The sequence below is a fragment of the Salarias fasciatus genome, chromosome 1 (genome assembly GCF_902148845.1).
Source record: "Salarias fasciatus chromosome 1, fSalaFa1.1, whole genome shotgun sequence".
In the NCBI taxonomy this organism is placed as follows: Eukaryota; Metazoa; Chordata; class Actinopteri; order Blenniiformes; family Blenniidae; genus Salarias; species Salarias fasciatus.
The window spans coordinates 23,696,760-23,723,506 of NC_043745.1; the positions used below are offsets into that span (position 1 = coordinate 23,696,760).

The 26,747-nt window shown below is 41.4% G+C and overlaps 2 protein-coding genes across 2 annotated transcripts in view; one reads left to right on the forward strand and one right to left on the reverse strand.

Annotated features, from left to right (window-relative positions):
- Positions 1-14,734, forward strand: part of pde3b (phosphodiesterase 3B) — a 43,151-nt gene extending 28,417 nt beyond the window's left edge. Inside the window, exons 3-16 of the mRNA XM_030095789.1 lie at positions 1,631-1,879; positions 3,384-3,535; positions 4,449-4,549; positions 4,655-4,886; positions 4,985-5,076; positions 5,506-5,672; positions 6,528-6,662; positions 7,368-7,479; positions 7,603-7,716; positions 8,809-9,008; positions 10,214-10,417; positions 10,579-10,740; positions 12,094-12,352; positions 12,439-14,734. Of these exons, the coding sequence (XP_029951649.1) occupies positions 1,631-1,879; positions 3,384-3,535; positions 4,449-4,549; positions 4,655-4,886; positions 4,985-5,076; positions 5,506-5,672; positions 6,528-6,662; positions 7,368-7,479; positions 7,603-7,716; positions 8,809-9,008; positions 10,214-10,417; positions 10,579-10,740; positions 12,094-12,352; positions 12,439-12,641 (2,382 nt within the window). The 3' untranslated portion in view covers positions 12,642-14,734. The remainder of the gene's footprint in view (positions 1-1,630; positions 1,880-3,383; positions 3,536-4,448; positions 4,550-4,654; positions 4,887-4,984; positions 5,077-5,505; positions 5,673-6,527; positions 6,663-7,367; positions 7,480-7,602; positions 7,717-8,808; positions 9,009-10,213; positions 10,418-10,578; positions 10,741-12,093; positions 12,353-12,438) is intronic.
- Positions 14,735-16,613: 1,879 nt separating this feature from the next.
- On the reverse strand, positions 16,614-20,566 carry cyp2r1 (cytochrome P450, family 2, subfamily R, polypeptide 1). The gene is given in 6 exon segments (XM_030095898.1): positions 16,614-17,003; positions 17,005-17,185; positions 18,725-19,054; positions 19,171-19,803; positions 19,905-20,046; positions 20,318-20,566. Coding segments are annotated over 6 exon segments (1,569 nt in total). The 3' UTR covers positions 16,614-16,969.
- Positions 20,567-26,747: the final 6,181 nt, after the last annotated feature.

The following is a 26,747-nucleotide window of genomic DNA, read 5'->3' on the forward strand; positions in this document are numbered from 1 at the left end:
TCTAGTTTTATTTAAATGTAATCTAATCTTAGATTACATAAATTCTCAATATGAATATATGCTTTTATTTTGTGTTTATTTATGTTTATCATGTATTCATTCAGAATTGTGTATATTGAGAGCATGTTGTGTAGCTTTTAGTTATCTAGCTGTATAAATATTTACATTATTTTATAGTGAAAATGTATTTATATTTTTTTGTATAATTTTGAATTGGAGGAGTGCAGTAAATTAAAAAGTCCTTTTTATCCTACTGCTTTTATGATATACATATATATAATTTTTTTTTACTTCATTCTAATTGTATGTGAAATCTTGACTGTTTTTATTTGTCTTTCTTGAAACTAAACCGTTCTTTGTGGTGTCACAAGTGAAATAGTTCACAATGTGGAAGATAAGTTACCTTTCGGACATCCAGTTCTTTTCCTGGCTTTTTTTTTTTTTTTTCGTTTTTCTGTTCAAGCAAAACACACATTGTGTAAAACCTTTCATACAATGACCTTGGAAATGCTGTAATGCCTCAGGTTTATCTCACTCAGGCATCCTATGTCTTGTTTAAACTATTGGTGTAATCTATTAAAGAATTTAGCTCCCAAAGGCCAAAAGTCATTATTTGCTCTGATTAGACAGCAGCAACTCAGTCAGAACATTTCCTGTTATGAAACCTGCCCCAAAAAAGAGAAGATTGCAGCCCACGATACCGTGCACTTGCAAATGATCCGATCTCTGCTGCAGATATTTGTGCAGCTCTCCACTTAACAAAAAGATCTGCATATTTTGTCTCAGTACGCCGTGGTCGTTTTTCCAGGTCTCACCAGAATTCTTTCCTTTCATTTTGACTAACAAGATTGTCAGAACACTTTCAGAATGTTTAGTACATGTTTTTGTGTTTTTAGTAAGAATGAAAATATGACAGATTTTACAAGAGTGTGTTGCTGAAATAGCAAAAACCTCCCTTTAAAAGTGGATCGGTGTCACCATTTATTGTGACATTACCGCTTTAAACGTCATCAGCTCAAACATAATGATATATTGGCCTGCATAGTGAAAATTCACTTTATCACAGCTAACATGAAATGTTTCAGTAATGTAAAAAGGTATAATGTTGCATTTTAAGTCCCAAAAGGTATCTGGAATGTTACCACAAACGAAGTTATTCAAATGGTAACATGTACAGAATTAAGTTAAAAACAATCTGTTGCGTGTTCTGTGTTGCAGCAATATACAGTACCTAAAATACCCGAGACATCAAGGTCTTTAGCTGTTTATTACATTTAATGACCACAGTTGAAAGTGTGCAACAACATAAAGTACAGACCTGCCCTCAGTAATCAAATCTGTCAAAATGATGAATGGCTGTCCACTTTTTTTAGCCTCTCTTTAAACAAAAAAAAAAAGGTGAAATGACAAAGTTAAATACAAGCAGCAAGTGTGAATCCTTAAAGAAATGAAGACAAAAGTTTCTCTGCAGAAACTTTGTGTTCACGGTTCTTTGGTTTGTCCCAAAATCTTAACTTCTTTCAGCTTTATAAAACCTGTCTCGTCGCATCAGGCGGCCTGCTTACAGCAGTTTTTCTTTTCCTGCTGCTCTCTAACTTGTGCTACGTATTTAATTTGTGTGATGTGCCAGGGGGCCGTGAGCGGCAACGGTGTGGACCTCTCGGTCATCAACGAGGCCAGGAACCTGGTGTCGGACCTGCTGATGGACTCGTCCCTGTCTCCACACACCATCTCCGCACTGCGCAGCGTCTCCAGCCTCATGGGGACTTTCTCAGGCTCGTGCCGGCCCAGGGTCAACCCCTTCACCCCCTTCCCGGGTTTCTACTCCTGCGATGAGGTGGAGGACTCTGTGGAGAGGAGCGACAGGAAAACCATTAAGGTGTGCTCAAGTTTTCAGTCACAGAATTCTGCCACATCCCAAGCTGTTTTTTTTTTTTTTGTATGAGATGGAGTTCATGTGGCCTCCTCAGGCAAAGTAATGATCCATGCTAGTTCCACACACACCAGAGTATCATTAAAATTATATTGAACTCTGTTGTAATATTCTCAGATAATACAATAAATGTCTCCAACTCTCTGCTCCACTGACTTTGCTGTGAGAAAAAAATCTGGAACTCTTTTGAAATAATGTAAAAAGTCTGTTTTTCTGGATCATAAAATACTTTTTGACTTTTAAATTCAGAAGATCTCAGTGAGTTTGTACTCTCGATGGGCCTTCGGGGCCTTTTTGTGTGTGTTTGCACGTTCTCCCTGTCGGCGTGTGGGTTTTCTAAACACACTCCAACTTCCTCCCACAGTCCAAAATCATGTTTTTGATGTTAATCAGTGACTCTTATTGCCTCATTGTGGTTTTCTACTTTTTTGTATTTTTCTCTCGAGCTACAATGTGGACAAGTTGGAAATTTATATTTTACACAACAGTGTAGTTTGTGTGCCATGTCTCAATAATTCAGAAATTATTTTTTAAGGTAACAGCTCCTTATAAATTCAGAAAAGCTGGAAAATCATGTTGTTTGCGACTAACCTAAGAAATGGTGTCATTCCAAAATTAGTCCACATTTGCAAAAAAAAGATGCTAAACTGAATACTGAATTATTTGATACATAGAGTAAAAACATCAACCGAACTTAAATTCAGTGATTTTAATTTATAAATCATAACTTCAAATGAGGGTCCTGAGACTGTCCACATTTGCAGCAGATGGCTCGCTGTTACATTTTTTTTCCCATTAATAGAGGCTGTGAACTCAGAGCAGAAGACAAACACCAAGAACAAAACAGATTTAGGACTTTGGGGGGAAAAAACAAAATGTACTCTCGACATTTGTGGTGCATTAATTGAAGCATTATTTGTTGAAATCCTGAGGACGTTTGTTAGATTATTTAACAGTGTAGAATGATGCATGTTGTAATTCCCATTTTTTTATTTTTATTTTCTATTTAGGGTTTTTCAGGTTTCCACTGTTCCAGCTCTGAACTGGAAGCCCTAAATTGGTTTTCCATGACATTGAACTACTGTGGATTTGATTTCACTTGCATCCATCTAATTTGTATAGAATAGAATTTGACCTTTGAATGTATGCGAGAGCAAAGAACACGGCAATAACAATTAAACAAACGTCGCGCTCTGGTTTTAGCCCCTTGAAAGTACAATGACGCGCTTTATTTTCTGAGAATGTTGCAAGATGCTTTTTATTTTTCTCTTCTCATCAGCACACCAGTCAGTCGTCTCTCATCGGCCAAGCGACTGAATCACTTTTTGTTTGGACTTTCTAATGCAGTGCTGTCGTCAGGAGTCAAGTTACCATTCGCTTGTATTTAATGCTGCGATAAGGTCTGTGTATAAAACTGACATTTATAGCTCTAATTTATTTCACCGAGCAGGGTTTGAGCAGCAGAAACAGCCTCCCGACTCCTCAGCCCCGCCGGAGTTCCACCTCCTCCTCCTCGCCGTTTCTCCCTCCCCTGGACTCCGCCTCCGCACGCTGGGAGCGCAACAATGGAAAGAGACCCCACCCTGACCTCAACTTGACCAGGTATGAACACACACACACACACGGCCGCCCACCTTTAGGTCAAGCTGAACTGCACGGTCACCCGGTCTCTGCCAGCTTCAGAAAACACTCCACTAAACTCATATTCTGGTATTTGAGTGGCTTTTCAGACTTCAGTTTATTATGTGGAAAGTTATGAAGAGATCCTTGTGAATTGTATATATGAATTTGAATTTCAAATAGCAGGTAGCGCTGAAGTCACAATTTCACTCTTGCACTTCCCATTCTGCATTTTCCCTTGTACCCTCACAGCTGTAGTTGTAGTTGAGTGTGTTTTATTACAGATAGTGAGCAGTTGCACTGCTTTTGTTTGACACGGTTTGTATTACACTGGTGGAGCTTGAAGCCAAATCCTGCTATAAACCAGACCTCTGCTGTCATTCGCTGGGAGACAAATGAGAATACACACAACGTTTGAATTGTGATAAATTACAACACCGACTTGGCCTTTTACCTTCTATGATAAATCTGTAAGGCAAAAATTGGCAGAAACTCTGTTTGATAAATTAATTATTTGTAGGAAGCTCATTTAAACATAGGAAGAACATGCAAACTCTCCTGAGAGCGACACATGGTGGCCACTTTTAGTTTGACAGGGTTGTCTTTTCTTGAGTAAAAACAAATAAATGATATGATGAATGGAGGGATCCACGTTATATTGAGTGTTTCTGCAGCTCCAGGTCTCTGCAGTAACTGAAACAAGCAGTGCTCACTTGAGTTTCTGCTACGTGGCTGTACTGTGTGTCTCCACAGGATGGCAGAAGAGGACAAGCTAGATTTGTTAATGTGCTTCCTTGTTTTAAAGTTTCTATCAGGATCTTTCTATTGGAGTTGTAAGTGAAATATCTAAAACCTGAGTTGAAAATGTTTTTTTTTTTGTTTTTCTGTGCTCCAGCTCAGGTTTTTCTAATGGACCCAATGCAAATCTGCTGACCATTCCCAAGCAGAGATCTTCATCTGTTACCCTCACATACCATGCAGGACCCAGGCGAGCGGGTGGGAAGAAACCTTATCGCCTCACAGACATACTTGACTACTTTTTCTTCATTTGCTTCCACCTTGACCGTTTCTCTTTTCCCACGTGCCTCTCGTCGTGTTCAGGCACATCACCGAGCCTGAGTCCCGTCACCTCACCGAGCCACAGTCCCCCCTCGGTCGGGACGGGCTCCTCATCGTCCCTGGTCACCCGGTCGCCTGTGGAGTTCCCAGACACGGCCGATTTCCTCACAAAGCCCAGCGTCAACTTGAACCTCCACAAGCCTCTGGGCTACGTCCACAGCTCACCTGACTTCCAGCAGGTGTGCCGGAGCTCTGCCCTCCCTCTCTGCACCAGGTGAGTCCTGTGGTGCTGAAATTTCAGGGGCTGTAGCAATGAAGTGGAAAGATGTTCAGCAGTCCTTCGTGTCTTTATTGTCGCTGTTTTTGTTCTAGCTGTGGCCGTCAAATGCTGAAGGGAGTATCCGTCAGCGAATCAGGGGAGTCTCATCAGCCGTTCGCCAGTGAGATTCAACGCAGGCGCTCCGGTACAAACTATTATATGAAATACACACTATTCGGTGGAATAGATTTCAGATCATACAAAGAAAAGAAAAGGGAAAAAAAAAACTCTGCAGGTTGCAGTTTAAGGGGTTAATGCTGCTCTCTACTGGACTACTGCAGTAATGCAAGTGTCAGATCTCCTCAGCGAGGACGGTCTATTGCCTTTCACAGTGATGCAAGTTCATGCTCATTATGAATAATTAAATTTGCAAATCACTCATTTTTTCCAGTTGTTCTGTATTATTACAAGCAAATATCTGTAAACATAAAGTTAAAAAAGAAACTGGATTTTTCTGTTCTCAAAACAGGTAGGTGTAACTTTAGTTGTGTGACTTCATATCGTTTTTTTGTGTGTGTGTGTGTGTGTGTGTGTGTGTGTGTGTGTGTGTGTGTGTGTATGTATGTGTTCACAGCAGGTGAAGGGGTGGACTTCCCCATAGAGCCTCTAATCAGGGAAGAGAGTGTGGAGGCAGATGTTTGCGCTGATGTGAGGCCAGACCCTGGAGGGAGTCAGGGTCTGGCAGAGGAGGAGAACCAGGAGAAGAACCCAGGCACAGACCAGCAGACTCAGGAATCAGAGGTGTGTTTCTGCTTCTGCTGCTGTGATCGCATGCTGCAGCCCAGCAGAACAAAACAACACGTTCTCGCAAAATTCTGGAAAAAAAACAAAGCAGTATTACCCCATCTACAACATTCATGATTTACATTGAAGCAGGTAAGCAATGGACTGTTCTGGTATGTCCCAGACAAAGAGTAAACAATCTTGCTACAATGATCTGCTGCTGTGAGCTGTGGGTTCTTAAGACCTGTAGAAATAAAGCAGGGCATTTTGCAAGGTTCAAGCAACTCCACCTCTGCACAGAATCAGTAATATTCAGATTCCAGTGTAAAAAACACATGACAATATTCACATTCTCTCTCCCCATTTCTAAATTATTTAGCTTTATAGAAATGCCTCTTTACATCTTCTAGAAAAACAAAACAAAAACCAAAAAAAAACACACCATCAGTCAGGGTTGTACACACACACACACACACACACACACACACACACACACACACACACACACACACACAGGCACAGGCACACATGAACAGACACACTCCCCAGTATGTTTCATACAAAAGAGGAGACATGACATGGCACTGAGCATCATGGGAAACACCACCAGTGGGGTCGCCCACACCGGTGGAAGTCAAAGGTCATGACTGCTGGGGTTTCAGCGCCCTCTGAACACCTGACTCATGCACAGGACGACGTGTTTATGTCTTCATGAAATCCCAACAAGTTTATTTCTCTGTGTAACGGCATCTTTCTAAGACGGTTAATGGTCAGCCTAAGTTTCATGTCCTGAAGTACTTTTACTCTCAATACCTCAGCAGTGTAATAGCAGATGTTACATTCTCAAATATTCACTTGATTTATTGTGTCCAGGGTGAGCAGGAGTTCAGAATAGATCCTATGCTGGAGGAGCATGAATCTCTCATGGAGAGGATGAACACCTGGAACTTTCAGATCTTCGACCTGGTGGACAAAACAGGAGGAAAGACTGGAAGGATCCTCAGCTATGTGAGTACAACTGTAATTTCTGTCATAAATGCATGTTTTTCACAGTGTTTTGCACTGAAAAAACAAACAAACAGAAGCAACAGGGAATCACATGACTGAGGGCGTTTGAACTAAGACTTGGTGTCACACACACCGCCGGCCTGCAGATGCTGCGGCACCATTGACCTCTGTAGAGTTGATTAGCTAGCCTCTACATGTGGGTCAAATATACTGTGTCAAGAACCGGTGATAACGCAGCCGTTTTGATGCAGAAAACCACCGCCGACCTACTTCTTCGTTTAAAGAAATCAATCGTAAATCGAAAAGAATGAACTGATAACCAGAACATTGGCAATGGTATCGGAAAAAAAAAGTCATCGATTCACATCTTACTGTCCGCTTGTGATAAGTCGACTTGCTGGGATATGATAATGCTCTTTCAGGATTTTGAGGTTGTTTCAGTCTGGGGCCAATTAGCCGATAAGCAACAAAGATATGTCTAAAACAGACTGATGTACAGCTCCGACTGTAGATTTATGTAATCAAAGGAAATGATTTTTTTATATATATATATAAAATCATAATTCATCAACTGTTGAACATGAATATGTCACCAAGGTCGTCTTAATGTGTTTTCATGTCTCCTGTGAACTCATTGATTAGTGATAAAGTCAGTTATCTCCTGTCTGAGACATTGCTCCAATAAAGCCGCTTGTGTTTCCTCAGGTAACATACACACTTTTCCAGGATATGTGTCTGTTTGAAATTTTCAAGATTCCTGTCAGGGAGTTCATGACCTACTTCTGTGCCCTGGAAAATGGCTACAGAGACATTCCCTGTGAGTATTATCACAAAAAATCAAATGATCTGATTCAGAAAGTGTTCAGAAATGATTGCTGGTGTCCTTGGTGCATAGGTTTTATTAAAACTGTTGGGGGTGGGGGGGTGTAAATACACACAGATCATAATCGGGTTCATGCTACTGATGTGCTCCACGCTGTTTGGTACCTGACCACTCGACCAATCCCCGGGTTCCAGCAGATCCACAGCGAGCACGTGACGGGGAGCGACACAGGTAAAAACCAACCATCCCATAATCCAGAGCTGCACGCAGCGATGGAGTTCGCTCAGTTGATTTTTGTTTGTGTGTCACTTTTCAGACAATAACATGCAACTCAACGTGCTTCACAAATGATTGACTAAACATTAAAAGATAAACGTATGAGCGCACGTGCAAACAAACACAAATATCCACAGTAAAATAGGTAGAATGAACAAGAATACTTAAATTAATCAGAGCAGAAATAGAAATCAGGCATTTATTGAAGAATATAGGTAAATGTAAACAGAAGGGGCATCAAACTGTAAATGCAAAGTGCGACATTAAAGAAGCTCTGAAGAGGTGAGATTCAGGTTCACGTTAAAAGTATGGACATTGTCCACCTGACCTAAATCTTAATGTATGGAAACCACAAGTGTTTAGAAGCTGTTTCTTTGTAAGATTAAGAATTAAAGTTATGTGAGTAAATGTAAGGATGCAGGGCCACTTGAGGGGAAGGAGCAAACAAGTTTTTTTTTTTTTTTTTTTTTTTTTTTTCCACTTCTTCTTACTCCTTTTTATTCATGTGTAATTTAGATTTGTGTAATTTTGGGATTTGTTCTATTCCTTTAAATTCTTTTTTTTTTTTTTTTTTTTTTTTTTATCCATATTTGAAATAATTTAACATCAATTCAATTCAGATCATAGTAACAATAGCTGTGCTGATATGGGCAGACTTCCTCCTGTTGTCTCTTTTACACTCTGGATCTGCTTTCTGGTGACTTTCTGATTTCAGAAATATTTAGATCTTGTCAGATTCGCCGGTTTTCCTTTGCTGATAATATTATCTTACTGTTAAGTAGTGTTTGGGTTTATATACCAGCAATTCCACTCAGACTGCTAGAACAGCTGACTTCTGAAGAATGAGAGATCGTGCGTTATTGTTCTAAACGTTTTTTAACAAATGTGGAAATAACTCGGCGTGTTTAAGTGAGCATTAAGTTAAAATGTGGTTTTGTTTAGCTGTGGAAACGTTGTCACTTTCATCTGATCTGTAAGCATTTGCACAGCCCTCGACTTTATTGACTCCTTCATTCTGTAACATTTGTCTCTTTTATTATGTTCCAGATTCAGACAGTGGAATCTCTCCCGGCAGGATCTCCTACGCCTCCTCCAAGAGCTCCTCCATTTCAGACGACAGCTACGGCTGCCTGGCCTGGAACATACCTGCTCTGGAGCTCATGGCCCTTTATGTAGCAGCTGCAATGCACGATTATGACCATCCCGGTCGCACAAATGCCTTTCTAGTAGCCACTAATGCACCTCAGGTAAAAATCAGCATCTGCCGGTATTTCATGGTTTTGCAGAAAGAATCGGGGAGATCAGATGTTTAATGTATAAAGCATTTTACTTCAGCTGCTGGAGATTTTTGGGGGAATTTTCATCAGCCAAAATAATAGAATTCATCATGACCTGCAGAAGTTTCACTTCTTCCAAGGATAATTGTCCATAAATTCATGAAGCTCCTTCTCCACATGTCCGACACTCAGATGGCGATAAACAATACTCTACATAATAATTGATAACGAAATGATCTAAACTGCCCATGACCTGTTGTTCCTTTCCGACCCTGAGTCATCCACTCAACGTAGAGCATCAAATATCAATGTTTGCAAGAGGCTATCGCTCGCTGTCTTTTTCTCTGAAGTACAAACAGTCCAAAGCAAACGCCAGCACTGACACCTTGACCCGAGACGAGCCCTGTGGAAACCGTCTGTCTGCAGCCGGGACGCTATCAGAGATGAGGGAAAACCGTGGTAGCGCACTGAGAAAGGAAAACATTCACCTGTTCGCCTTGTAATGATTCTGTCAATTTTGCAACGTGTTTTATTTATTTATAAATACAATACTTAGGCAAGCTGCTCGGTTATAGTTAACATGAGTCTAGTTTTCTGCTTAATTGATGTGAAAAGAATGATAAATATTTGTTGTTGAGATTATTAGATTAGCGAATACAAGAACTTCTCATCACGTGCCACCAGGAAGAGCGTCGCATGTCCAGTAAGTCCTTCTAGTGGTCAGTTAAGCAAATGGAAGATAAACTGGTCAAGCACTTGCCCCAGTTTAAATATTGTATTTTCACAACATGTCCAGCGATAGCACTTTCCCCGTCTGGGTTTTGTCCTCGGAAAGTGGGTTACAGGAACCCTGAACATATTGATCGCTAATGGCGTTAACAGCCATCAAGTCTGTTGAAAAAGGTGTTTCTTTTTTAAGAGCCCGTCTCATCGTTGGAGCTCTAAGTGCATCTGCTCTCGTTACATTTCATAACCAGACACCCTCATGTCCTTCCACGTCGTTCAATAAGTGCTCGCTATTTTCATATCCACTGCAAATTGTGTAACTCTAATGCAAATACATTACATAAGTAATTTTATCAGTGACATTTTGGAGGAAACGGCCGAATTCGTCTTAGTGTGACACCTTCTCCTCCCTCACGGCTCGCTGTCCCCCCCCACCTCCATGTGTGCAGGCGGTGCTGTACAACGACCGCTCGGTGCTGGAGAACCACCACGCCGCGTCCGCCTGGAGCCTCTACCTGTCCCAGCCCGACTTCAACTTCCTCGTCAACTTGGATCACGTGGAATTCAAGCGTTTTCGCTTCCTCGTCATCGAGGCCATACTTGCCACAGACCTCAAGAAGCACTTTGACTTCCTGGCTGAGTTCAACTCCAAGGTCCGATATTGAGAGTTGCAAAGCTCATAAATCAAAACATTTATTAGTGTTGATAATATAGCAAAGTCGCTTGGATTGAAATGTAGTCAAGCATCCCCGCGACGTAATGAGGTTAGTGATGATAAGCCGTGACACAGCGTCCGTCTGTCTTTGTTTAACAGGTGAATGATGTGAACAGTCCAGGAATTGATTGGACCAATGAGAATGACCGGCTGCTGGTGTGCCAAGTGTGTATCAAGCTGGCGGATATCAACGGACCGGCCAAAGTCCGTGACTTGCACATCAAGTGGACAGAAGGCATCGTCAATGAGTTTTATGAGCAGGTACAGATGGCGGTCAGGAGTCACCGATCGCTCTATTTATGTGAAGTGTTACATTCAAACGTTGTGTTAGAATTAATATTCTTATATGCACACATACATGAGCTCTGTCTCTATTTGCAATAACTTATTACCACTTTTGGGAAAGGAGGTACATGTCACTATATGAGAACATCCTCTGATCCTTTCTAAAAATGATCTGAGTCAGAGTGCCTCCTAGTGGTGTATTTAAGTGAGATTTTATAAGAGCTGCAGTGCTGTGCAAAGATTGTGCAAATCACACATAGATAAACTGGGTGGGATATTCAAATGTCTTCATTTTTTTGTTTTCCCCCAGATAATCTGGGACATATTTTGTAACACTAGTTGACGAATTTAGCAAGAATTTACAGCTTTGGGAAAAATACCCTGACAAATACTTTATTCTGTCTTTTACAGTCAGTTCCCGTGGGGCAGGAATGCAGACAAATTAGAGCTTGATAAAAGAAAAAAGATAAAAAGGGCAACCATACCATTGAGATATGAGTTGAAAATACACTGCGACCTGTTACACAGTGTGTTTATTTTTTTTATTTTGAGTGGAGGGGTTTGAGTCATGGCAAATTTCTCCAAAATGTACCTGTTTTGATGGTTTTTGATGGTTTGTACTACATTGTTTTTAGCCCCCCCAAAAAATAGTATTGGAGAAAAATAGTCTGGAACTAAAATTGGTCTCTGAAGTCGGCCAGTTAATTTCTGTGGTTTAAAGAAAGAAATCCCTTGGTTTGAATAAAGCTGTGTGTACGACGGTCGGATGTGCAGCAGAGTCGATTCACAGACTGAAGTCACGGCGACGGAGCTGTTTTAACTGTTTCATCACATAAATGAACGGTAACCTTTATCCTCCAGCTGTGCATTTGTGTTAATAATCCCTGAAGAGGGACTCCGACACACCCGCTGCCTTTTCTTCCACGCTTACACCTGTGCCTCGCCGTGAGACTGGGCTCGCCACGAGTGGCTGGATGACGTGCACGGCTGTCACGGTTGCCATAGTAAATGTCAGGATCAGAGCTCCATTAAAGATGGTGTTATTATAGAGGAGACGCGTGTGCCAAACTCAGAGATGACTCAGCCGTCTCTGATCAGCTGCTTCCACGCCAACAGCTTGTTAACAGTCAGTGTTTATTCAGACTTCATTCTGTAGCCGGCACAGTGGAAAAAATGGCTTCCTCAGGTACCAAATGCCAGCTTTATAGAAGACTTCCTTCCCTTATATACACTCACAAACACACACCTCTTCTGTGATCATTATATCTGCCTCTATCTTTAAGTCATTTCAAGAGCTGTTCCCAACTTCATTCTGCCCTTCATCTGCAGGGAGACGAGGAGGCCAGGCTGGGATTACCCATCAGCCCCTTCATGGACAGGTCCTTGCCGCAGCTGGCCAAGCTGCAGGAGTCTTTCATCACCCACATCGTGGGACCCCTCTGTAACTCCTATGATGCTGCCGGCCTGCTTCCCGGCTACTGGATCAACGAGTCTGGATCGGACGAGGACGACGACGAGGGCCAGGTGGACATCGACACAGATGAAGAGGAAGAGGAGGAGGACGAGCTCGAAGATGAGCTGGCGCCGAGTAAGCCTCGTTGCTTCTGCAGTGACGTCAGGTCACCGGTTAAACAGAGTTTCCTAAAGCTGCGTGTGCCTGTCTTTCCGCCGCAGGAAGGAGGAAACGCCGCCGCCGGTTGTTCTGCAGCATAATGCAGCACCTGACGGAGAACCACAAGGTCTGGAAGAAGATCATCGAGGAGGAGGAGAAAAGCAAAGAGCTGGGCAAACAGCAGCCGGCGGACGGCCTGCCCACCTCCCCGTCCGATGACATCCAGGTCATCCAGGAGGAGGAGGAGGGGGAGGAGCGCCAGTAGCAGGAGGACAAACCAGAGAGCGGAGCTGCGTGAGTTGGAAGCGTGACGGAGAGGCGGCGTGAGGACACCAGTCCCTCAGACCACCTGCCTCTCACCGACGTAAAGACAAACAGTTGGCAAATGCACATAAAACACATGTTCCATCTCCCTCCCTCCCTCCCTCCTTCTGTCCCTCCCTCCGTCTCTCTCACACACAGACGTTGAAAGATTCACTGTGCAGACGCTTGAGCAGTCACATTGTGTTATGTTTTGTTTTGTTTTTATTTTTTTTTTTTGGAGAAACAAAAAGGCCTTACTACTGTGAGCGGATCCTTACTGCAACGGTGGGGGCCCCAACTCCTATGCACTTTCACCCCGTGGAGAGTCGAGTGCACCCAGAAAAAGAGGCACCAGAACTGAGGAGTACGGTGCAAAAGGAAGCGAGTGTGGGCGGGCGGGGGTCCCGGCGTTGACTCGCCATCCATGGTAACCTGGCTGTGATGCTGCCTTGAATGCAAAGCGCTTAAACTTAGGTACAATTTATGTAAACTTATGAATCAAAGGTAGAGGAAAAATACTGAATCAAGCGACATTATGAAGTGATTGAAACCCTTTACCAAAGTGAACATTTCATACAAGGAAAGGCAAAGAGACTGAAGCTCTGTCTCTCTTTGTCAGGTATATTTTTTAATTATAAGTACACACACACACACACACACACACACACCATATCAGGCCAGATTCCAGTCTGGGCCTTGACACACACACATATATATATATATATATACATATATATAAATAAATATCAAATGATGTGCCTGTCTGAACCTTTACTAAGTCCATACCGGCCCAGAGCCTCGGCTTGTGTAGTTTTCTCTCCTTGCTGGTGACACAAAACACTGTATCAGACTCAGTCACAGAGACTTTATTGAAACGTCGACTGATTAATAGCATTATATCTGCATCATTTTTGATGCTTTTACTCATGTGTACCACCTTGCTTTTTTTTTTTTTTTTTTTTTTTGAAACTCCCTGTCTTTTATTTTGTTTGTGTTTAAATATTTTGGCAGGAATGTGATCAGAGAGAATGAGTAGGGAGAAAGAGAGCACATTTTTAATTATTTTAGTATGTACTTTGTGTGTATGTCTGTGTGTCCCTTTTAGTAATGGTTGGTTTCTAATCAGCGAAATGTCCTCTGGTGTTTTAACATGTTGCATTCAGATCAGGACTGCTGTTTCAATGAAAGGATTCTCCTTCTTTTTTTTTTCTTCTTTTCTGATTCAAAGTATTTTTTTAAAGGTTACTCAGGATTCACGCAAAGTTTGAATAATTATTTTGCAAAAATATATGTCATTGATATGAAATACACTTTCGAAATTGAGGAAATTGAAACATACGCGTGACTGTTTGTAATCTCTTAATGAACAATTTGACTACAAACACACAGAGAGGACAGAGGAGTAGACAGCATGCGCCGTCTCTCCGCCGTTCGGACGCTGTTTGCATAACCTTTTTACGACCTCACTGGAGAAAAGCTAATCTTGATTGTCAGCAGACTGCAGCCACACATCAGATCGGGCTCCTTTTTTTTCTTTTTGTCGTGAAATGTTCTCTGTATTATTTTCAAAATCGGAAGTACAAAGCAAATCCAAACGCCTGCTTTTGTGTGCCGGGGAACGGTGATCTTTAGACAAAACAAACCTTCATCCGGCTTTCATTTTCCTTTTCTTTTTTTTTTTTTTTAATTTTGATTAATTTGATTTGAATCAAAACCCATCACTCGGCCAGTGTGTGAAGAAGAGATCCAGGTTTTTAATGTCACTTTGGTTTTGTTTTTAATATATATATGCATATATATCTGTTTTCTGATGTGCTACGGGACGGGTTAAAGAACTGCTGGTTCTCTTAATTTTGTCTCGACAAACTCTTGGCATTCCACTAGAAATGAGACACTTCATCAAAGGGAAGGCAGACTTGTCACCTCGATCATCTTTTCAATTCATAATCTCTGGAGAAAATGTTAAATAAGCAGTGACGGTAATATTTGAAGACATAAAATAGACACAGATGTGCACATTTTAATACCAAACAAGTGTTTAGCCGCTGTACAAAAGAGTATGTGCATATAAATATATATTTTTTAAATAATCAAACGAATGCATCTGTTTTCTACACACAGTTGACATATTGTACATTGCAATTCTGTTCTTACCGTTGTGTTTTCAGAGTTTTTATCTATTTACATGTGTGAAAATGTGGGGCTTGGTGTTTTGCTCCCCTCCCTCCGGTTCCAGCCTCCTCCCGGATCTGTATCATAACCACTTTTGTGAACTTCATGGTCTCTTTCTCCATCACTGTCGTTTCACTCAACCTAACGAGTGCCAAACGTCCCCGACACACACACACACACACACACACACACACACCTGTAGTGTGTGCAGGCGAGACGTTCTCTGGGCGTCCGGGGAAACACACCTCCGGTCAAACGTTGCTCCGGGATCAAAGTGGCAGTGACGGGAGTCAGAGTTGGACTCAGGTTCCGAGCCATACGCATCCTGACAATCCCGCCGTCATGTATCTTTCACGAGGACCGGCGCCGGCTCGTAAAGCCTCCGTTTGCTCCCGACCCGACACGTTCTGGCTCATTAAGTTGTAAATGCGTGTCGGCTTCTCACTGTGCAGTCTCTCCAACCAGTGTCCTCTGATGATTGTGCCATAAATACATCTATGAATGGTCTTTACCCGTATGTAGCATCAATTATACATATGTTTGTCTAATGTAACCATTCACTCTTATCTACATTGTGAGGGCAACAATTTTTTTTTGTTGTTATTTATAGCTGTCATAAAACACCATCCCTAAAGTATCAGCAGTTCTCATTGATTTTTCTTGGGTGTTTGTGTGTCTGTGTGAATTCACAATATACAACTGTTTTGTTTTGTTTTGGTTTTTTTGCCCATGCCACTTCAAATAAATGTCAGAAATCCTAAATACACCAATTATGCACCCACACAAATGTTTTCACTTGGAAAACCTCCTGCATTCACGACATGAGCTCAACTGGCGTCTCCTTAGATCATCGCACTATCGGGAGAAAATAGTCTAATTCGGAGTAGTCCGCAGCTTATGATATGAAAACTGGAATGAACTACCATCATTCTCCTTCGATCTCCTCAATTTAACCTTTCTTTTAGCCTCTCTATGCTAATATATGCTTTATTTTTAAATCGGTACAAGCAGCCACCAGTTGTAAAGTTTTTATGAGGTTCTGTTCATCTCAAAGTGTCCTAAAGAAAGTGTCACATTGGTGGAAGCAGCGTTTTGTAAGTTATTTTTACTGTACAAAAGGCACAGAGGATGAACTGCACACTGCTGTTTTTAAATACCAAATAGATGTTAATATATTGAATTTATTTGATGTCTTAATGGTCAAATGGCTGAACCATTGTCATATGGAAATCTTTGGACTCTTATAGCTATTAAATCTAAAGCTCTTTGGACATTTTAGTCCCAGCAAATAAAAAAAAAAACTGATCGAGGCACTTTTTTTCCAAATCAGTATTTTAAGAAAGACTTTATTCACAAAAAGGTCAAGCTACTAGTGTTGCAAAAAAGAGCAAACAAGTGTTAACCTTCCACATAAATGCAGTACATTGTTAGTACTGATAAGCACCATTCAGCAGAAATTAGTGTTGCATAGTCAGTTTCCAGAACGCTGCCAGGGTTTCATTTACTTTCTGAGAGAAAAGCTTTCCGTGGAGCAGGATCCCTGGAGGTGGGGTCAGAGTCAGTCCAGTCCGAATGAAGCAAATCCTGGCCTGCGTCCAGTTCCAATACGCTGATCAGAACTTTCTTGGAAAGTCTGAGAGTCCCACTTCGCCAAACACACGAGTGGCTGGTGGCGTTTGTCTGACCCGAGTCTGTCCTCAGAAGGCAGGGCTATGAACCACCCCGGGTGTACACACCATCAATCATTGACACACACCAAATTCATCGCCGCCGCACCGGGGTTCATAGACTTTTCATTTTCTGGGCTCGCAGCTCAGAGGAATCAATATCACACTTGTGCTTCCAGGGTGGCCTTTCAGCACTTGTGGCCTCCCCCTGTTGTCTGAAACTCTTGTGCTAACATGGATATTGCTCAGTTAGTTCAATAAAAATAGAAAAAAAACTGATTCACATGTTAAATGCAGAGAGGCACCTTTGGAACGACTGGAACGCGCCGACGCCGGGCGCCGCCGTCCAGGGTGATGCAGTCTTGTGCCGTGCGGTTGCATTGCTGTGCAAAAGTAGTTCAGCTCGGGCTCGAGCGACAAAAAAACAAGCTGTAAGAAAACGCTCACATGCCTACTTGTGATAAGGAGTGTCTACGAAGAGAGAGTTTCTGCTGCCTGCGGACGGCGCAGATGGAGTACGGTTTGGGCTGGAGGGTCATGCCCAGTTTGGGAGTGACGGTCGGGACGGTTCCTGGAGGAAACTGGAGATGAAACCTCTGCAGCAGAGTGGTGAAAAAGAGAAACATCTCCATTCTGGCCAGCTGTTCTCCCAGGCAGTGACGCCTCCCTGGAAAAAAAAAAAGGAAAATGTGTTTATTCATGCGGTCCTACACACACATACACACACACTAAACCAACAGCTGGCTAATTTGTTCAAGACATTTGGAAACTTGAAGACGACAAAGGAGGAAATGAGGGGTTTAAATGAGGATAGCGTGCACTGCAGATGTGCAGGAAAACTCTGAAAGTTCTCCACTAATGGCTGCAAAAACATCTGAGAAACACGAATGAACCACAACATAAGGCAAGACTGGAAAAGAAAGGATGTGGCCAAAAGGCAAAAGGGGAAAAAATGGAAATATTGATTTAGAGATGAGGAATTCTGTATTGTTTTAATACTAATATATAATAATTATCTATACCAGAGGTGTCAAAGAAAGCAACATAGGTGACCTACAAATGAGTAAAAACAACAACTATGCTTCAAAGATTTAAGGGAAATAAATACTGTTTCTGGCTCGTTTACTGTGGATGGTTGTTTTAGTGAGAGAAGAAATCCATCATAAGATCTCTGTCTCTTAGCATTAGCACTCTGTGAGGGTGAATCTGTTACAGCATGAGCTCCAGTGCTGTACAAACTGTAGAATCATCAGGCCAGTAATTTAGAGTTAATCTAAAAAGACATACTGTTGCAAACAAGATTTTTAGATTTTATGTAGATTTGAACATCTGAAAAGGAGAAATTCAAGTAATATGTTGGATTTTCACTTTTAACGAAATGGAAAAAGGAACTAGAGAGCATTGTGTTTGATCACGGAGACATCATTAAGAGTAGAGCTATTCTTGCAAACAGATGCCAAATTAATTTTTTAGATATTTGTACTTCTTTGCATTAGTTTTAGATTCTTATAATGGTCAGCTAAATGTATTTTAAAGAAAAGGCTTTAGATGACTGTCTTCTTTCAACTGACAATAAGCTGTTTTACCATCAACTCCTCCAGTTATATGATTTTTAAAGAATCCCATCACCTCTGAGCCACTGTCTGGTCCGCTCTGACAGGATAACACTGACTCTAATCCAAAAGTCACAATCCATCAAGCAAACAGTGGTCACATGGATGGGATGAATGAATTTGTTTTCAGACAGTCAGCTGGAAGAGGCTGGTGTCAAATTACCACCACCTAGTGCTGAATGTCAGTATTAACTTCCTGAACATTGGCTGATCAGAAAAGGGAAGGTTAAAGAATGAACTCTAAAGCGACATCCTTCAGTCCGAACCGTCGGGGTTGCATCCGGGAGCAGAATAACTCTATTTCTAATCAGTTGTTAGACAGGTTATTACAGAAAGATACTAAAGATACATTAATTCTGTTGAACTGCCTCTGTGTGAAATATATTTAAACTGAATCTAATAACTCCACCTTTAACATTTATTTCCTTCTCTATCTTTTTTTTCAGTATATTTTCTGTAAGACCTCAGATCTTTTTGAGTATATACTGTATATTGGATTATATAGTTTGAGGTCTGTGTGCTGATTTCCTGGCAGACTGTTTTACCTATGTATCGAAAACATTTTAATCAGAGAGTATAAATGAGTGACTAACCCAGAGAGAATGGAAGGAAGGCCTCACGCCTCACAAAGTTGCCGCAGCCGTCCAGAAACCTCTCTGGCAGGAACACGCCGGGGTCGCTCCAGTACTTCTCGTCAAAGTGTACAGAGTACAGGTTTGTGATCACCATGGTGCCTTTGGGAATCGTGTACCCGTTCACTTTTGCTTCCTGCGAGGTGGCGCGGAAAATGCCGAGTGGCACGATGTTGCAGAAGCGGAGCACTTCGTGCAGGACGGCTTCCACGTAGGGCATCCTGTGTTTGTCCACCAGCGAGGGCGCCTGTCCATTGGTCAGCACGCTGTCGATCTCCCTGTGCACCCTCTCTTAACAGGGAAAAACAGGAGACGGTCAGTGAGTCAGGTGTGTGTGTCCAATGAAGCAACCGTCCAGTAAAGGAGGTAACGTCTCATATGAGAGCGATGCTTTTGCTAAAACTGACCTTGTATGTTGGGGTACATCGCCATGTACAGCATGGCCCAGCGCAGGGTGTTTGTCGTGGTCTCTGTACCGGCGATAATGAGCTCACCCACCGAATAGATGAGATTTTCATAAGAATATGAAGATGTGGGATCTCCGGCGCTTTGCTCCAACTCATCCAGGTAGGCGTCGACGTAGTGGCGGGGCACTTGGGGCACTCTGCCCTTGGAGAAGCCTTCTATCACCTCCAGTAAGAAGTCGTACACCTCGGCAGCATTGCGGAACAACTTCTGGTGTTTCCCAAAAGGCATGTATTCGATCCAAGGGAAGGCGTTGTAGAGGAGGGCCCAGCCGCTCACCGCGAGCTCCACGTTCTCGCTGAATATCTCAATCATGTGCTTGAAATTGCTGTCGTCATATGTGAAGCGCTGTCCGAATATTATCAGATTGGTGATATTGGACACCGCATTGGTCACAAGGTGTTTGGGGTTGAAAGGTTTCCCCTTGTGTTCGTCAATAGCATCAACAAAGAACATGCACTCCTCCGAGATCTTTCTCTCAAACAGTCTCTGGCTGCTGCCGAAGTAACGGAAATAATTGGAGGCCAGCTTACGGTGTTCAACCCAGCCTTTCCCATATTTACTGTTGAGGAGCCCTTTAAATAGAGGAGAAAAAATGATTAAAATATACAAAATTATGCTACTGTTGACAAAATGATCTGTATATATGCACTGTATTTCAATCACAGCATCTTACCGCCCATTTTGGTCATTTTCTTGAATAAAGGCAGTGACGGCCGATCGGCAAACACCTCGCTTTGGTGATAAAGACATTCCCTGACACAGTCATAGCCGTTTAACACCACCGTCATGATGCCTCCCAGGTCAAGACTGAAAATCTGCACAACACAGCACAAGCATTTTAGTCATTTTATTCCATTTTTTTTCTTTCCACAACAATGCATTCACCTATGAATTAAAAGTTTATTCTAAAGTTGCATGCAACTACTGCTCTCTAATCTCAGTCTCTCTAGCTGTGCACACAATAAACGCGTCTCCTTTGTTCGTCTCCTCATTGTTTCCGCGTGCGTGCCAGCCTGCGCGCGCGAGCCTGAACCCTCGGGCGCAGGGTCACGCGCAGGGGAGCATCTGGAGAGCAGGCGCTTTTACCTGTCCGTGAACTTCGCTCTGCTTCTTGAGGAAGACGTGCGGCTCGGTGGCCAGAGAGAAGATGTTCCCTATCACCGGGATGGGGGACGGACCCGGAGGGAACCCCGGGGGTCTCCTCTGCTTCACGAGCTGCCGGACCAGCAGGAAGAGCAGGGCGGCCGCGCTCAGACAGCAGACGGCGAACAGAGCCTGGCCGGGAGACACCGGCAGATCAGCCAGATCCAGGCACGGAGACTTGATTGAAACCATTTTGGCGAGGAACAGCTCTCTCCGTCGTCCTGCAGACACGCTGCAAACCTCGACTCCTGCCGCGGCGAAGTGAAGCACATATGTATCATCTTGCACATTTTCGATCCCCCGCCTCTAAGGCTAAGATTGGCCAGAAAGTCAGAGTCAACTGCTGCTGATTTTTTTTTCCTCTCTGTCCTGATCAATAATCATCCAGTGACCATAAGGTTGAATGTTCAGAGTCAGTCTGCAGAGGGGGGATCGGACCACAGAACTGCACTTCACGTTGCCTTTCTTTTTAAATAAACTTTCCTGCATGTTTAGTTTAGAGGATTTAAGCTGAAAAATCCTTTAATCGGTTTGTGTGGCTCATGCACGAGCCTGGAGATTTTATTACTTGAGAGAAAATACCACTTGAACAGGGACCACTTTTATGCATTGTGATGTATTTCAAAGTGACACTACTAGAAGTGGAAGCAACAGATTACCAAACTCATATGTTATTGAGTAATATTTTAATTTAACTCAATTTACACTGTCATCTAAAACATGCATAAATAAATACCCACGATTGTCATTTAAACCTCTCATCTGCATATTTGTATGCTTTAAGTGTACTATTTTAGCAGAAAAAAAATCCTGCTTTACATACACATTTCTTCACAAAACACATTTCACAAAGAGTATTATTTGAGAAATGTGATTTCAACATGAATATTTTAAAAACACCCAAGGTATCTGCAATTTTTAATGCAGTTAAGAATTAAAAAGTGGTTTTGATCTATCTTGAATATTTTTAGTAACAGTCCAAACTGGTTCTCTTTCCACGTTTTGCACATTACACTGGTAAGGAGGAGGCTGGACTGAGCAAATGGGCACTTGTCCAGCCCTTTTTTTTCTCAGAGAAACTTTAGATAAAATACCACTCACAGTTATTTTTGTTTGGGAGGTTTTGGCTACTGGGAAAATAAGCTCGATGCCATATTCTCCGAATGACAAGTGGATTTTGAGAGGCAGTCCAGAATGAACAAAACTACAACAAAATGTGCTGCACAACCTCAGAACTCACACGTAAGGAAAATAATGAAGAGTTTTTAATTTTATAACAACATTATTGAAATGTCTTTGAATGTGCACAGTCCTAAGGGTAACTGCTGATCACTTTTAACTTTGCCAAATCAAAAATAAGGAAAGTTTATTTTTTATATAGGTTGTTCAGAAAGACAAAGAACTGCAGCCTGGATCTGGCTAAACTTGTACTTTAACTCTCCAGTTTCAATGTTGTGACTTGGCAGTTTTCTGGCTTTCCACCATTGTGCTGAATACTTGGAAATGTGGATGTAGGCCACTTTGTCTAAATGTTGAGTATGCCATAAAGTCTGTATTAAAAGAACCATTTCATTCAAAGGGATTATGTCATTGGCTAAATTAAATCTCAGCTGGCACGTAGATTGTGGATTTGATCGCACAAAGTAGCTTTGAACTGAAATGACACAGCACAGATTCAAACATGAAGACAAAAAAATGTTGTGGCCTGCTACAAGATTAGAAGAACAAGTTTGACAATATAACAACTTGTATTATGTCAGGGGCTTCCCTATTTCAGTGTGGAAATGAAGAGAATGTGTGTAAAGGCCAGATTATAGTCTGCTATTAAAGATAGAATACATTTTACAATGCATGAATAAAACCTGTAAGCTATCCCAAAGGTGATGTGACCTTTCAAAGGGTTAGGTGGATGGATTGATAGGTGGATGGAAGGACAGATGGATAACTGGCTAGATGGATGGATGGAAGGATGGATGGATGGAAGGATGGCTGGCTGGATGGATGGATAGCTAGCTGGCTGGCTGGATTGATAGGTGATTGGATGGATGGCCGGCTTGCTGTATGGATGGGTGGACAGTTGAATGGCTAGATGGATGGATGGATGGATGGATGGATGGCTAGTTGGCTGGTGGGATAGATGGGTGGTTGGATGGCTAGATGGATGGATGCATTTTGAATGTATGTATGTATGTATGTATGTATGTATGTATGTATATTTGGATGGATGCATAGCTGGCTGACTGGATGGATGGATGGATGGATGGATGGATGGATGGATGGATGGATGGATGGCTAACTGGCTAGTCGGATAGATGGGTGGTTGGATGGATTGATGGATAGCTGACTGATTGGATGGATGGATGGATGGTTGGATGAAAGGTGAATGGATGGATGAATGGATGTTGGATAAATGGATGGATGGTGAAAAGATGGCTGGATGGAAGGATGATGAATGGAGATTGGATGGCTGGATGGATGGATGGATGGATGGATGGATGGCTGGATGGATGAAAGGTGAATGGATGGATGGATGGATGGACAGATGAATGGTGAATGGATGGATGGATAGAAGGATGGATGGATTTTAACAGCATAACATTCTAGAATTGACAGTCTTTGCCTGCAGGACCGAGCCTCGCAAACCAGACCGGCCCACTCCTCATCCTCATTTGGATTTGGAGTTAAGCTTAGTCTGAGCTCATGAGCTCATCTCCAAAATCCTAACGGATGAGGAGAGGGCGGGTCTGGTTTGCGAGGCAATGCAGGACCTGCAGGTAAAGACAAATTAAATTTGCCAGAAAGCAGAGAAAAATACCCCAAAGAAGACACATGTTGGAAAAATGAATATGATAAAGCTGTTTAGGTAGATTGTATAAATAAATTATTATAATCACTGTTATTTTTTTTATCATTCTACTAATGGCAATGCATGTTGATATACGGTCACTTAAATTATGTACAATACTCTCACCATGAGCTTTCAAACATGTAGTCTGGTTTTTACTTGAATATGTATATTACTACAAACCAAAAAAAAAAAAAATACAGCATTGATTTGCTGAAACTTGTCAAATATTTTGCTTGTGTAATATTTACAGCTGTTTTTGTGTTTCTGACTATCACTGTTATTTACATTTCTGTAAAATTTTCACTCACTGTTTTTTGTCCGTTAAAAATAATTTGTGTCTGGCTTTATTTTGAATTTTTTTCAAACACAAAATTGATCTTCAGTTACACTTTTGCCTATTGACGCTGTTGAGGTCAGTTGTGTGTCCATTAATCATAAAAAAAACAAGGCATTAACACACAGATTCCTAAAACTGGAAGTAAAATGCAACACATAAAATATTTCGAGAAATTATTAGAAAAAAAATCCTTCAGGTCTGTTAAGTATATCAAAGCTGAATTCAATGAGCTGCTATCTGTAATGCATGTCTGTCTGTTACCACGTTTTTAAGCAAATAAACTTTGAACCAGTAATCTGCTGCAGGTTCCTTCACCTCTGTACGTTAAAGATTTGGTCATGCACTATATTTAGGGGTCAAAGGTGAAGGTGTGTGCCACAGACTTGCATATTTATGTGCACGTTTTACCTTTTTAGCATGCATTTCAGAACTTGTGCAGGATTTTGTACTGATATTTTTGATAAAGTATCAAGTTTATTGGATATGAAAAGCTATGCCTCCAACAAATCATTCAAAAAAAAAAATCATTTTCCAAAATGTTTGAAACAATTCATTCAGTAAAATATCATAGTTTTCATCTATCTGCTTCCGTTATGGATGATAGATAGAGGTGTAGAAAGGAGACTGAATGCAAAGGGGAACCCGTGCACATAAAACCATCTCATTAATGTGGCTTTAAACTATAAACAATTTCCATATTTGTAAAATGCTGCTTTCCTCTTTGCTGTGTGATCAGTTCATCATGACTCACTCCTCATTAGACGTGAAGTTGTTTATCCAGCCGTTCCTTCCTGCTGAGGCAGCTGGGAAGCTTTTTTTCCTCTCTCGATGCCTCAATGGCCTCTACAGACCTCTCCCAATCATTCAGATTTGTTAAGGCTACCTAATGAGGACATTCTTGCAAATTACTTCTTTGCTTCCTGCCAGCTCCCCTGACTCAAAAGCTATTCTGGAAGCATTAAACACATCTGTCAAATTTAATCAGAAAATCATGTTCTCACTGTTACATTATCTTGTTAGTGGTTGGATTAATCAAAACATCTGAAGCACAAGTGTCCAGGTGGTTATTTTGAAACTGCAGGATTCAGACAAGGCACAGTCAGCATAAGAAAAAAAAAATCTCTGATGTTGTTTTATCTCACATTTTAAAACACCTGGAAATCAAGGAAAAGGAGAAGTAACTATACAAAAAAACCTGACAGGTAGGGGAAGGATGAGATTGGGATTCATTCAATATCATGTCAATATTTTCAGGATGAATAAATTGTGTACTTATTACTGTAAATTAAAAGAGAAATACACTCTGCTTCTCATCTTTTCCATACATTTCCCTTTTTATTTAATTTTTTATTATAACAATTCAACTTCATTCATTCATTCATTCATTCATTCATTCATTCATTCATTCATTCATTCATTCAACAAAAATAGAATGCATTGTGAAAAATGAGAGGAAAAAGTAAACAACAATAAAGCTTGTTCAAATAGAAATAGTCTAATTATGACAATAACGTCCATAATATTAGCTTAGAATTGTATTGGTCTCTATTTGATTTTGTTGTTGATATTAGCGATACAAACCTTTATTAAAATTTATTTGAGAATAAAATTGATCATGAAATGCAGTTTTGCCCAAATTTATATTTCTCACTCAAAGTTTGTGCTAAACCTAAGTTACACAAACCTGTTCCTGTTTTAACTTTCTTTTAATTTCTTAAAAACATCAGGTAAAAATTGACTGTTGAAATATCCCCTTAAACGTCTGCTGGGTTGAAACAATGAAATTTCCAATATTTCAGTGACTTCCCTATCAAAAAAAATCAAAAGAGAACTATCATCATATATCTACTTTTCTACTATGTTTCATGCTTTGTGTGTGTGTGTGTGTGTGTGTGTGTGTGTGTGTGTGTGTGTGTGTGTGTGTGTGTGTGTGTGTGTGTGTGTGTGTGTGTGTGTGTGTGTGTGTGTGTGTGTGTGTAGAAGACCTGGATCTACAGAGTGTTCTTCTTGTGTGACAATTTGATCAAGTGGATCCCTCAGTACATTATCTACCACTGATCCAGGTGACTGGAAAACTCTAGTAAGCTAAGTGTCCAAAAGTTATTTTCCCCGGTCGAGTGACGGTGGTGGAAGCATGAAGAGGTTTTTAATCCCTGTGTAACTTCAAGAGCAGGTGTTCAAATGCGCGGTCGGGCTGAGCTGCAGGTGGAGGCTCTTGACTGAAGCACTTTGTGAAATCACCCCAGACTGTTTCCATTAATGTAAGACTGCTTGTCTCCCAGTGCTGTGAGTTTTATTGTTTTGTTTTTTTACTCCTTTCCTTGAATAATAATTCAACAGTAGATTGATGACTGACTGACTGACGGACTGACACTTTGAAACTGTGTCTATCAATAAGTAGTAATGGTTTTTCTGCTTGAAGAAAAAAAAATATATATAGGAAAATAAAGTGAACTCTGCCTGTGTGGTCATAAACTGTGAAGTCATGAGTAAAAAGTTTTTGTTTTAATTATTCCACCACCATCCCTGATGTGCCTCCCCTCATGCACTTTGTTTGCTGCTCTTGTGACTAGAGGTGGCGATAAATGTGAACGCACGTCATTTTGACACTCTTCAACAATCCAGCACTGTTGTCACTTTCCAGTCGGAGCACTGGCTGTACCGTACTGCGAGCCGCTGATCAATGCTGCCTATTCAAACAATGCGAGTTGCTGATATATGAGAGCTTTGGAGAGTTTCTCATTAGAGTCCTCTGCAGAGAATGGTGTTGCCTCTGTTCAGGAGAAGACACCAACTCATCTGAGACTGTGACTGATGAGTGCTGCAGTGAGGATAATGCTGCCCTCTCTGTCATGAATGCTCTCCAGTGTTGTAATTAATTTTCTAGGCCAATTCATGCCGAACATGAGAGAATGTGAACAGTGTGAGCTAATTGCTGTCTCGACAATACACTTTTCCCCTTGGAATGTAATTTTTCTGCCTCAGTTGGTGTCGCTGGTTCAAGTGAGCCAAGGCTTCGGAGCCACATTGTCCGAAGCGATATGGAGGAAATACACAACAATTCCACACCTTATAATAAAACAAAAGCCACAAATTATTCAATTTCATTAAGTATATATCATTTGTTTTTTAAATTTTGATGATAGTAATACAGATTACTGGATGACTGAGTTATAGATTCTATTGAC